At 32.5% G+C, this 13,978-nt stretch overlaps 3 protein-coding genes across 4 annotated transcripts; all 3 read left to right on the forward strand.

Moving 5' to 3' along the window:
- Nucleotides 1–287: 287 nt before the first annotated feature.
- LOC100878432 (uncharacterized) lies at nucleotides 288–3,647 on the forward strand. Its single transcript, XM_012298188.2, has 3 exons — nucleotides 288–2,893; nucleotides 2,967–3,168; nucleotides 3,235–3,647. The coding sequence occupies exons 1-3, from the start codon at nucleotides 809–811 to the stop codon at nucleotides 3,513–3,515; spliced, it is 2,568 nt and encodes an 855-aa protein (XP_012153578.2). The 5' UTR covers nucleotides 288–808; the 3' UTR covers nucleotides 3,516–3,647.
- A 1,295-nt stretch (nucleotides 3,648–4,942) lies between these two features.
- Nucleotides 4,943–8,348, forward strand: LOC143266097 (uncharacterized; the record flags this gene model as incomplete). Its single annotated transcript, XM_076541752.1, has 3 exons — nucleotides 4,943–6,964; nucleotides 7,038–7,239; nucleotides 7,306–8,348. Coding segments are annotated over 3 exons (2,505 nt in total), but the record flags the coding sequence as incomplete, so codon positions are not given.
- A 1,585-nt stretch (nucleotides 8,349–9,933) lies between these two features.
- Nucleotides 9,934–12,209, forward strand: Ets97D (DNA-binding protein Ets97D). 2 transcript variants are annotated; one of them, XM_076541696.1, is made up of 6 exons: nucleotides 9,934–10,275; nucleotides 10,389–10,686; nucleotides 10,758–10,908; nucleotides 10,991–11,067; nucleotides 11,140–11,374; nucleotides 11,445–12,209. In XM_076541696.1, the coding sequence occupies exons 2-6, from the start codon at nucleotides 10,438–10,440 to the stop codon at nucleotides 11,960–11,962; spliced, it is 1,230 nt and encodes a 409-aa protein (XP_076397811.1). In that variant the 5' UTR covers nucleotides 9,934–10,275; nucleotides 10,389–10,437; the 3' UTR covers nucleotides 11,963–12,209. The 2 variants fall into 2 exon arrangements, with proteins under 2 accessions (XP_076397811.1, XP_003701261.1); XM_003701213.3 differs by having other exon boundaries at nucleotides 9,935–10,180.
- Nucleotides 12,210–13,978: the final 1,769 nt, after the last annotated feature.

Below are 13,978 nucleotides of genomic sequence, written 5' to 3' on the forward strand. Positions count from 1 at the left end.
CTTTCTGGGCACATTATGTTTCCTGAGACTTTCTAAAGTACTTTCTTTTACATAATAAATTGTCACGGTACTTTTATTATGAATATAAACTTCGATGATAAATTTAATTATAACAGGTACAATAAAAGGAAGCAAAACTTCCCATCAGTGTCGCCAACTGAAATTGGAAATAATCTTTGCAAACAAACATTCTAAATTTGAGATCGATAATTTACGTATTTGTAATTTATACGTAATAAAAATTAACTCATAATTTCCTTTATGTATCAGTGCAATTATGTATTTAAATTCGTTATCAGAAAGTTACAATTTTATTGTTAGAACATTTTTCTATTTTGTTTCATTTTGTTATGTATTTATAAACATTTAAAATCTTTCACCATTAAATTATTTTTGACTTTATTTCTTTTAAAAACTCATTCTTAAAAAGTTTCATGAGAAATTTACTTTCTTTGGGATTAATCCAGTGATTAATGAAAGTAGGTTACAAAATTACAAACGTTTTCATAGCGTGTAGTAGGTGGCAGTTAAGTTGGGTTAGAGGGATGTCCCGTTTTGCGAATTTGGATGTGGTTGTTCTCGTCTGCGATTTGTGAACATGAATTTGTGTATAATTATGTTACAATTTTGAAGTTGTAAGGTATTTTTATCTCTTATTTACAACGTTGGAGAAGTCTGGGAAAAATAATGTAATATTTATGCGGATGCATAGGTTATACGCACCATATTTTATGGTGTAATCTTATAAACTGAAATGTTTATTTATACCTCAATATTTTGAGTTGTAGAACTTTGAAAAACAGTTTAAATGGAGTCTATATCTACAACTAAAAGACGTCGGATCACACAGAATATTAGTATACCAACAATACAATGTAAACGGGAGTTTAATTTACCACACAAATTTCCAAGCAAAATTGTGGAAAAGAAGAATGTTGTGCAGAAAGTACCAAATGTAACAAATGCTGTTAACAACTCTGTAACATTGAAAAATTTCAACACTTTGAAAAGCGAAAACTTCTCATCACCTAGTAAAGTAACAAAGTTAAGAATAAGATCACAAGACGGTAAGGATCTTGGAGAAGTGAAAGTAAAATTTTTATCACAAGAAAATGTGTTAAATACTAAAACAATTACCTTCAGCAAAGCTAGTTTGAATCATACAATAAGTAAACCTATAAAACTTTCCATTATGTCATCAAATAATTCAGGCACAATAATGAATTACAAGAGTTTACGAAATGATGTTAAAATGTCGAAAGTGGCTGCAAAATTAATTTCTTCTAACAACTTAAAAGCTGATTCTGATAAACAGTCTGATACAAAAGAGAAAAATAACAATAAAGTACAACTACAATATGCTTTACCTACAGTAAATAAAATTAAGCAGCTAAATAATGATAAATTGATATTATTAAAGAATAATTCTCATAAATATTCTGAGAAAGTTCAAGATCTAAGTAAAAGTATTCCAAAATATGTAACAATAAAGAAAAATAAAATACTATTTGTAAATAATCAACAAAAACATGATTCTAATAGTAAAAAAGATATAAACCACACAGATGAAAATAAAAGTAAAATGAACACATCAAATATTCAGCAGGATTTATATTCTGTAAAACATCGGAAATTAACAGAATCAAAATTTCCTGTAGTAAGATGTAAGAAATTCTCAATATTCAAGAATAAAAGGAACCCTGGTGAAACTTTTATATCTTGTGTGAACACCAATAATACTGAATCAATAACTAACGCTGACCCAAAAAATTGTATTGTAGAGAAGAATATTAATTCATTCAAAAATTCATCTAGTATGAAGCCGGTTAATAATACAGAGCATAATACAAATATTTCTATAAACCCATTAAATTCTACAGACAAAGTGATTCATGTAACTTTTCAAAATGGAGAAAAGAATAGTTCTGTAATTTTAGATAAGAGAAGTATACTTAAAAAACAAGATGATAAAATTACTTTGGTACCTGCAAGTAATAAACAATTAAACAGTGAAAGTCAAAATGTGTTTAATGATATGCATAAGTCAAATTCTGACCAAAATAAAACAATATCTAATAATAATAATAGCATAAGAGTTAAAGATTCAATTTGTAATGTTCACCAAAATGAAACATTACCTAATGATGACAGCACGAAGAGTGAAAATTCGACTTCTGAAAAAAGTAATGATAAGAGTAAAGCTAATGAAACAGGTTCTGCTGAAATTCCTAAACAGGACAAACTATTGCAGCATTGGAACATAATTCAAGAAGCAGTGATAAGTGTGAAAGACGAGGAACTTCGAACGAAAGCTTTACAAGCCCTAGCGGATTGTGGAATAGGCATGCCAAAACAAGTTCCAATTAGTCCACCAGAAAAATTAAAAACAGTTCATGATTCTCCAATTCAAACAGATGTATTTGGACTATTAGATTTAGAAAATTTTGTATTAGTAAAAGAAGATACACCTGTTTTGAAAAGAATAAAACAAACAGAACAGTCAACTGTTCACCCACCTACTATAAATGCAGCAACACAAGTACATTCTGTAGTGAACGTAAATAGAAATATTGATGATATAAATTTATTCCCAAGTTTGACTCCAGTATGTAGCCAAGATGTTCTTGAATTAGATAATTATTTCAATGAATATTTTAGTGAAAATACAGATGTAGATAGAGTTAAAAAAGTATTATCCACACACCATTCATTGTATAATAAAGTTTCCACCCAGCTGAAAATTGATCATGAAGGAATGCAACAATTTGATGAATCAGGTATGCTTAATATACATAGAGCTGTGGTAAATAACCAGTTGCAAGAAGTACAAAGACTGTTACTGGTACTACAAGCATCTAAAATCGATATTGATGTACTCACAGAGGATGGAGAGGTAAATTCATCACAGTTTTATGACAAGTTATTGCATAGAAAACATTGAATTAAAAAGGAAGTGTTGTTTTCAGACGTGTTTAGAGTTAGCAGTTAAGTATAATTCATCTGAGGATATAGTCACCGTGTTACTAGAAGCTGGGGCAAAACCAATTACATCTGAACTGTTGCATGAATCCGCGATTCTGTTAGCAAGCAAATGTTCTTCCCCATTATTGCCAGTTTTCCTGAAATACGTAACATATCCTGAACTACTCAATCAAATGGATTCCCTAGGTAATTATTAAAATTTTAAATACATTGAAAATAGAATATTTATTCTAATGTGTATGTACGTTTTAGGATTTGCCGCATTGCACTATTGTGCACTCTCTGGTAATTTAGAAGGTGTCAGCGCTTTGATAGAAGCTGGCGCAAACGTGAATTTAAAAGATAGTCGTTCGGGGAGAACTCCATTCTTTCACGCTCTCGAAAATAATCATGTACAGGTTGCGCAGAAGTTATTGGTTAATGGAGCAGTCGCGAATCTCCCAAATTTTTCCGGACAGACTGTTCTGGCTTTAATAGACGAAACGAAGAGCCTTTCTATAAAAGCTGCATTGAAACATGTAATGACAACATAGCTTTTTTTATATGGGAAGGTTAATTCTAATTATAAGAATAGTTTTAAAAAATTACTACTTACATCACATCACAATAACTAGTCCTTTAATTATTAGGTAAGCAACAATTATTTTGCCCGATTAAAGCAAAAAGTAGTAAAAGATTCATTCTGTACAAATTGAAATTGTGATTTGTAAAAGTAATACTGTAACTACAGTAGGAATATTGCAATTTTATTATTATAACGACGTAATCAAACTTTTAACTTTTCTTTAAGAATCATTGTATTGTTAGATTTTTTAAATCTACAACAAATTATTTTCTCATATACACGAACAGACTTTTTTCTGTTGATAGTTTGTTATATAAATGTTGTATTAAGTTTTTAATTAATACAATACATCACGATTGTAGTTACAGTTTTTAAAAATTTACGATTGGGTATTTTCATTATTTTTTATTAAAAGACATTTTGATGCTACTAAAGTGATCATACTTTTCAATGTTTCAACGACATTATCATTGAATTATTGTTAACTGATTTTAGAATAATTTATTTTATCCAGAATTTTGTTCTGTTTGTACGATTACTGCCAATTGTAGCTATTCTTTTGTATTTGCAGCAACTGTAATATTAATAAACAGATATCAACATTGAAAATAATGTACCTAATATAGTTAATAATGTCTATTAAATAAATAACTATTGACGGTATCATCATATACTGTACAAGAATAACTCTACTAATGAAATAAAAATAATGCTTTCATACCAAAATTTATTCAAGTGTAAACTTTCTTTTAAAAAACGTAGTAGTTGAATAAATATCATATAAATAATTGAGCGAGCAAGCCGAAGGTGCAAAAAGTGAGGGTCCGAACAAGCATATAAGGAAAATAAAAAAATGAATATTTCGGCACTTTGACGACGTAGTATGGTTCCTGAGGCATTTAGAAACAAATTTCTATTAGGGTTTGATGCGGTTTGATGCCTAATAAAGCCAGAAAATCAATTTTTGTCGAATTCGGTCCAAAACGGTACAGGTGGCGCCATCTAGCGGTGAGCGGCGGAACTACGAAAAATTAAAATCTCGATTTTCTCGAAAACTAGGGACTTTTCCGAAATTCTGAGATATACGAATTGTTCCTTGTCGCCTACGGAATCGAACGAGTGTAATTATAGCCCGCTAGGACAATTATTAAGGAAAATAGAAAAATAGCCCATTTCATGGACTAAAAAATTGGCGTCCATCTAGCGGCGAAAGTTGGAACTACAAAAACAGAAAATCCCGATTTTCTCAAAAACTAGGGACTTTTCCGAAATTCTGAGATATACGAATTGTTCCTTGTCGCCTACGGAAACGAACGAATGTAATTATAGCCCGCTAGGACAATTATTAAGGAAAATAGAAAAATAGCCCATTTCATGGACTAAAAAATTGGCGTCCATCTAGCGGTGAAAGTTGGAACTACAAGAATAGTTCAATGCAAAATTGTGGAAAAGAAGAATGTTGTGCAGAAAGTACCAAATGTAACAAATGCTGTTAACAACTCTGTAACATTGAAAAATTTCAACACTTTGAAAAGCGAAAACTTCTCATCACCTAGTAAAGTAACAAAGTTAAGAATAAGATCACAAGACGGTAAGGATCTTGGAGAAGTGAAAGTAAAATTTTTATCACAAGAAAATGTGTTAAATACTAAAACAATTACCTTCAGCAAAGCTAGTTTGAATCATACAATAAGTAAACCTATAAAACTTTCCATTATGTCATCAAATAATTCAGGCACAATAATGAATTACAAGAGTTTACGAAATGATGTTAAAATGTCGAAAGTGGCTGCAAAATTAATTTCTTCTAACAACTTAAAAGCTGATTCTGATAAACAGTCTGATACAAAAGAGAAAAATAACAATAAAGTACAACTACAATATGCTTTACCTACAGTAAATAAAATTAAGCAGCTAAATAATGATAAATTGATATTATTAAAGAATAATTCTCATAAATATTCTGAGAAAGTTCAAGATCTAAGTAAAAGTATTCCAAAATATGTAACAATAAAGAAAAATAAAATACGATTTGTAAATAATCAACAAAAACATGATTCTAATAGTAAAAAAGATATAAACCACACAGATGAAAATAAAAGTAAAATGAACACATCAAATATTCAGCAGGATTTATATTCTGTAAAACATCGGAAATTAACAGAATCAAAATTTCCTGTAGTAAGATGTAAGAAATTCTCAATATTCAAGAATAAAAGGAACCCTGGTGAAACTTTTATATCTTGTGTGAACACCAATAATACTGAATCAATAACTAACGCTGACCCAAAAAATTGTATTGTAGAGAAGAATATTAATTCATTCAAAAATTCATCTAGTATGAAGCCGGTTAATAATACAGAGCATAATACAAATATTTCTATAAACCCATTAAATTCTACAGACAAAGTGATTCATGTAACTTTTCAAAATGGAGAAAAGAATAGTTCTGTAATTTTAGATAAGAGAAGTATACTTAAAAAACAAGATGATAAAATTACTTTGGTACCTGCAAGTAATAAACAATTAAACAGTGAAAGTCAAAATGTGTTTAATGATATGCATAAGTCAAATTCTGACCAAAATAAAACAATATCTAATAATAATAATAGCATAAGAGTTAAAGATTCAATTTGTAATGTTCACCAAAATGAAACATTACCTAATGATGACAGCACGAAGAGTGAAAATTCGACTTCTGAAAAAAGTAATGATAAGAGTAAAGCTAATGAAACAGGTTCTGCTGAAATTCCTAAACAGGACAAACTATTGCAGCATTGGAACATAATTCAAGAAGCAGTGATAAGTGTGAAAGACGAGGAACTTCGAACGAAAGCTTTACAAGCCCTAGCGGATTGTGGAATAGGCATGCCAAAACAAGTTCCAATTAGTCCACCAGAAAAATTAAAAACAGTTCATGATTCTCCAATTCAAACAGATGTATTTGGACTATTAGATTTAGAAAATTTTGTATTAGTAAAAGAAGATACACCTGTTTTGAAAAGAATAAAACAAACAGAACAGTCAACTGTTCACCCACCTACTATAAATGCAGCAACACAAGTACATTCTGTAGTGAACGTAAATAGAAATATTGATGATATAAATTTATTCCCAAGTTTGACTCCAGTATGTAGCCAAGATGTTCTTGAATTAGATAATTATTTCAATGAATATTTTAGTGAAAATACAGATGTAGATAGAGTTAAAAAAGTATTATCCACACACCATTCATTGTATAATAAAGTTTCCACCCAGCTGAAAATTGATCATGAAGGAATGCAACAATTTGATGAATCAGGTATGCTTAATATACATAGAGCTGTGGTAAATAACCAGTTGCAAGAAGTACAAAGACTGTTACTGGTACTACAAGCATCTAAAATCGATATTGATGTACTCACAGAGGATGGAGAGGTAAATTCATCACAGTTTTATGACAAGTTAGTGCATAGAAAACATTGAATTAAAAAGGAAGTGTTGTTTTCAGACGTGTTTAGAGTTAGCAGTTAAGTATAATTCATCTGAGGATATAGTCACCGTGTTACTAGAAGCTGGGGCAAAACCAATTACATCTGAACTGTTGCATGAATCCACGATTCTGTTAGCAAGCAAATGTTCTTCCCCATTATTGCCAGTTTTCCTGAAATACGTAACATATCCTGAACTACTCAATCAAATGGATTCCCTAGGTAATTATTAAAATTTTAAATACATTGAAAATAGAATATTTATTCTAATGTGTATGTACGTTTTAGGATTTGCCGCATTGCACTATTGTGCACTCTCTGGTAATTTAGAAGGTGTCAGCGCTTTGATAGAAGCTGGCGCAAACGTGAATTTAAAAGATAGTCGTTCGGGGAGAACTCCATTCTTTCACGCTCTCGAAAATAATCATGTACAGGTTGCGCAGAAGTTATTGGTTAATGGAGCAGTCGCGAATCTCCCAAATTTTTCCGGACAGACTGTTCTGGCTTTAATAGACGAAACGAAGAGCCTTTCTATAAAAGCTGCATTGAAACATGTAATGACAACATAGCTTTTTTTATATGGGAAGGTTAATTCTAATTATAAGAATAGTTTTAAAAAATTACTACTTACATCACATCACAATAACTAGTCCTTTAATTATTAGGTAAGCAACAATTATTTTGCCCGATTAAAGCAAAAAGTAGTAAAAGATTCATTCTGTACAAATTGAAATTGTGATTTGTAAAAGTAATACTGTAACTACAGTAGGAATATTGCAATTTTATTATTATAACGACGTAATCAAACTTTTAACTTTTCTTTAAGAATCATTGTATTGTTAGATTTTTTAAATCTACAACAAATTATTTTCTCATATACACGAACAGACTTTTTTCTGTTGATAGTTTGTTATATAAATGTTGTATTAAGTTTTTAATTAATACAATACATCACGATTGTAGTTACAGTTTTTAAAAATTTACGATTGGGTATTTTCATTATTTTTTATTAAAAGACATTTTGATGCTACTAAAGTGATCATACTTTTCAATGTTTCAACGACATTATCATTGAATTATTGTTAACTGATTTTAGAATAATTTATTTTATCCAGAATTTTGTTCTGTTTGTACGATTACTGCCAATTGTAGCTATTCTTTTGTATTTGTAGCAACTGTAATATTAATAAACAGATATCAACATTGAAAATAATGTACCTAATATAGTTAATAATGTCTATTAAATAAATAACTATTGACGGTATCATCATATACTGTACAAGAATAACTCTACTAATGAAATAAAAATAATGCTTTCATACCAAAATTTATTCAAGTGTAAACTTTCTTTTAAAAAACGTAGTAGTTGAATAAATATCATATAAATAATTGAGCGAGCAAGCCGAAGGTGCAAAAAGTGAGGGTCCGAACAAGCATATAAGGAAAATAAAAAAATGAATATTTCGGCACTTTGACGACGTAGTATGGTTCCTGAGGCATTTAGAAACAAATTTCTATTAGGGTTTGATGCGGTTTGATGCCTAATAAAGCCAGAAAATCAATTTTTGTCGAATTCGGTCCAAAACGGTACAGGTGGCGCCATCTAGCGGTGAGCGGCGGAACGACGAAAAATTAAAATCTCGATTTTCTCGAAAACTAGGGACTTTTCCGAAATTCTGAGATATACTAATTGTTCCTTGTCGCCTACGGAATCGAACGAGTGTAATTATAGCCCGCTAGGACAATTATTAAGGAAAATAGAAAAATAGCCCATTTCATGGACTAAAAAATTGGCGTCCATCTAGCGGCGAAAGTTGGAACTACAAAAACAGAAAATCCCGATTTTCTCAAAAACTAGGGACTTTTCCGAAATTCTGAGATATACGAATTGTTCCTTGTCGCCTACGGAAACGAACGAATGTAATTATAGCCCGCTAGGGCAATTATTAAGGAATATAGAAAAATAGCCCATTTCATGGACTAAAAAATTCGCCGCTAGATGGCGCCACTAGTTTTGTCGATAAAATGCCCTTTTCTTTATTTTCTTTACTAAAGCTGTCAGGAAACTTTTATTGCTTTATTGTGCTTCTAATGCGACCACGTAACACTTTCTGAGTCTCGGAAGTACTCAAAGTTCGCTAATTTTCGAGAAAATCGCATTTTTCTATTCTTGTAGTTCCAACTTTCACCGCTAGATGGACGCCAATTTTTTAGTCCATGAAATGGGCTATTTTTCTATTTTCCTTAATAATTGTCCTAGCGGGCTATAATTACATTCGTTCGATTCCGTAGGCGATAAGGAACAATTTGTATATCTCAGAATTTCGGAAAAGTCCCTAGTTTTCGAGAAAATCGAGATTTTAATTTTTCGTAGTTCCGCCGCTCGCCGCTAGATGGCGCCGCCTGTACCGTTTTGGACCGAATTCGACAAAAATTGATTTTCTGGCTTTATTAGGCATCAAAACGCATCAAACCCTAATAGAAATTTGTTTCTAAATGCCTCAGGAACCATACTACGTCGTCAAAGTGCCGAAATATTGCACTTTGCATGTGCAGTAGAATTGACATAGGCGGCTCATGTACGTATCGCAATGCTGACAAAAAATAATTAATTACTCATTACCCGAACATTATTTATGAACTTTCATGATCGAACCATGTAAATAATGCATTGCTGACCATTTTTTAATCATAAAAGTTCATAAACTGTGCTCAGAAAGTGAGTAATTAACGACTTTGCATACTCATTGTCGTGTATATTCCTACAACGCGCCGCCCGCGCATGCCACGGAGGAATAATTACCGAAAAACCATATCCTCGTAGACTTTAAAAGCTTATTTGTAATGTATTAAGGCGAATTTTAAAGAGGTTTTCAAATTGTTTGGTTCTGGTTAGCTGAACTAGTACGCCAATCAACTATTTTATCACAAAGCTAATCCGGTGCTTCCCCCTGTTATAACTGTGAACGCAACTGTGAGTTCCCTCCATATATCCTTTATATCCATGGACAATACAAAATGTCTGCCAGGTTTTGGAAACCAGCGTTGATTATTTTGTAAAGGTTAAAGTAGGTTAAAGTTCACTGAGTCTATTTAGTAAGCTTTGACAGCTTCAATTAGTACTCATGGATCTTGGGAATGGACGAAAAAGTTGTGACAAAAGGTCGGTGTCTATAACATTTCCATCCTAATCCGAGGCATAAGTTAGTTACAACAAGCGAGATATTTTGTATACAAAGAGATTCTAAACATTCAAAAGTACTGTAATTCTATTAACAATAAATGCTTTTAAAGCTGAAAATTGTTTGTGCACTTACTACTGATTTATAGTGTCAATTATCCTAAAGGAGTTGTACATTTATTTTGCACAGTTTTGACACGGATGATGACTCTGATTATGCGATAATAAAACGTATTAAAATGGAGCCAGAAGCTATACTATCACAGGAAGATGATATAATGGCACAATTGCAACAAGAAAGTTCTGATTTGGAAGTAGAACCAAGCTTTGCATTGGAAGGTACAGTGAATGGAGAGGATTGCAATGAAGGTGTATTGATGCAACACATGGATATTAGAGAACCTCTATCTACCTTAAGAAATTTATTAGAACAAAGATTAGGAGTTGAACTAACAGATTATTCATTTTGGCTACAAGATGCACAAATGGTATGTTACAATTGAATAATAAGTTCTAAAATTTGTAATTAATGTTCTTTAATCTGTAAATATTTCTTCAGCTAGAGAGTCACAAAAATTTAGTCGACCAATGTGTTCAAGGAGAAGGATTAGTTCAAGTAAATGTTCAAATAAAAGCAACTCAAAGACGTATCAATATAGTAGACGTTTTAAAGCCTGCTGAAGATTACATAGAGTTAGCAGAAAATAGTAGTATGTATTAACATCAATGACAGCAGTTATTATAAGTACTTGTTTATTCTCTTAATTTTATCTTATTGTTTTTACTATTCAGCACCTGTTCCAATTAATGAAGACAGTAAACGAAACATAATAAGGTGGATGGTTGATCCACAGTATAAAAAAGAACAGGTATAAGTTAAATGTCATATGAAACTCGCAGTTAATATGTACTCAAATTTTATACATGCATATATTATACAGGAACGGTTAAAAATTCCAGCCGATCCTAAAGAATGGACACAGACACATGTGAAGCATTGGCTTCAGTGGGCAGTAAGACAGTTCAATTTAGCATCTGTAAGATTAGCTGATTGGAACATTACTGGTCAACAATTATGCAATCTTACGCTTGAAGAATTCCAGGCAAAAGTGCCTCTTGATCCTGGAGAAGTATTTTGGACTCATTTAGAACTACTCCGCAAGTGTAAATTTGTCGGTACGTACATTAAACACGACTTACTGTTAAACCATCGGATGCTGACGTTAATTTAATACTGTTATCTTAGCTGTTGTACAAAAAGATGCTCCAGCATCGCCTACAGAAAATTGTGTGGACAAAACTATCAAAGTTAGAAATCAGAAGACCCCAAAATCTCGACCGGTAGTAAATCAACAGGCTCGAGTAGTCAGTGTTCCATTCGAGAACATTGATTCTACACCGATCACGATAGCAACGTCTAGTCGTTCGGTTAACAGCGGTCAGATACAACTGTGGCAATTTTTGTTGGAACTGTTAACTGACCGAGAACACAGAGGCGCTATACAATGGGTAGGAACTGAGGGAGAATTCAAATTGAATCAGCCAGAAGCAGTGGCACAGTTATGGGGAGCACGTAAAAACAAACCGTCGATGAATTACGAAAAATTGAGTCGTGCCTTGCGCTATTATTACGACGGAGATATGATTTCTAAGGTCCACGGGAAACGATTCGTGTACAAATTTGTATGCGACTTGAAGCAAGTTCTGGGTTATTCGGCCGCAGAGCTTAGTCGATTAGTGGAAGAAGGTAGAAGATATTTCTGATGGAACACCATTTTTCTATCGTCACAACGACTTTTATCATTGTACTTCCAAAATATTTTGCACCAATCATTGTACATACTCGACGGAAAATATACAATATTGAATATATAACAAAAGAAAAGATATTAATTGTTATTCAGACAATCGGACACATATATATTCCAAATATACAGATTAATATAAAAATCATTGTTTATTTTTTTAATGTACATTGTTACTTAAATAATAAATACAAACTATGCACCAATCAGTATATTATTTTCTTATAATTTTTTCTAACGATCTTTGCTGGTGCGTAGTTCATTCATTCGTGAAACTTAAGACGTAGAAACTGAAATGCATCCACAGAAAATTAAGAAACTAAAATGTCATACATATGGGAAGTATGCAGTTTAATGATTTCCTGACGTGAATATATAATTGTTAACGATAAGTGTATCGGCATGTTTATAGTACACACAGAGCTATTATATATTCACTGAGAAACTACGATTTTCCAAGATGCATCATACAGTAGCGGCATAGACCTTCGAATGTCGAGTCTCTCCTCGCTTTTATAGGGCGTCGACGTTTCCGGCCGTTTTCTATCTCTGATGACTAGGACTGACTTTTGATCGGCAAAAGGCAGCACTCATCGCCAATACCAGAGAATCTAGCCTGTGAGATATCGGTCGCGACGTCACAAGTTAGGGTCTCAGGGGACCGGCGACGCGGCAGGCTTTACAATCAGCCCGCCCGCCATTGCCCATTTTCTCAATTTCATTTTCTCTCTGTATTTCATTCATTACCTATTGTACACACAAACCTATAAAACTTCACTTTCCCTTAAGATGATCCGCCACCATTGATTTACTCGTAATTTAATATAAAATGAATACGGAATCGTTCATCACTTTAATTCCTTATTACTTTAACACTATTCTACAAGCGTTCTTTATGGTAGCAAATCATCTTGCATGTCTAATGTTAATTCACACTGCATCCAATTATAAACACCCGCGGTACACGCTAGTAGAACTTCCGTATCTTCGACAGACGATACCATAAACGTTTTTACTTCTATCTTCTTGGAGACAACGTTGAACGATGAAACGTTGCGGCGTCGACGACCGGGAAAGTTAGCAAGTTGTACAGTGGACTTCGTATCACGCGAATTTCCATTCCCTACTATACAACCTACTACCTCACCCAGGCGTCGTCGCTAATACTGCTCGTTTCCTCTTCTTAATTCTCGCTTCCGTTACTGCCTTTAACAGCTATCGAACACTAACGATCACTGCACCGCAAACGAAGAACGTTACATAATATAGCAGCATGATATTACAAAGTATTTTACTTCCTTTACATTTTTTATACTGTATGTTTGGTTTAAGAGTTCTTAATTATTATTTATACAAATAAACTCTATGTGTACATGATTGTTTTACAGATTGTGAATTATAAATTAAAAGTAAATACATACAAGACAAAATTTAAATATTCCATTAAGTATCCTATACTCAATAACATGCATGTGCTTAAACCAGACATACTATATTTGACCATAGATCATGAAAAATTAGTTTTTGTAAACATTTAATGCACAAAGAGATATTCTCTTGAAGTTAAGATGAGTTATTTGAATTAGTTGTATTAATAAAATAGTTCATGGTCTAGGGTTTACAAGCAGATCCAATAAATCTTTGCGTGCGCGTTTCAATTTTGCGGAAAGAACAGGTGGCCCATAATTAATCGTTGGACCGGAAATGGCAGAACGATTTACCATCTAATTGCGATGAACTTCGCTCTATCCTCTCATTCTCTCACGCATTGTCTCATTCTCTCCCCTTCCCGCTCAAATTCTTCGATCTAGAAAATTACTTAGCAAAAAAAGATCTTGATAACCGGAAGTACTGCGGGCTTTCAGGAGGGCAGAGAGGTGCAAAAGAGGAGGAGGAGGTTCCGTCGAAAAGCTTAAATGCTGGCCTGACTACATGTACCGGTAGATAGGAGCTTGCGGTATACATATAAAAAAGC

This window comes from Megachile rotundata, chromosome 16 (assembly GCF_050947335.1).
Source record: "Megachile rotundata isolate GNS110a chromosome 16, iyMegRotu1, whole genome shotgun sequence".
Taxonomy (NCBI): domain Eukaryota; kingdom Metazoa; phylum Arthropoda; class Insecta; order Hymenoptera; family Megachilidae; genus Megachile; species Megachile rotundata.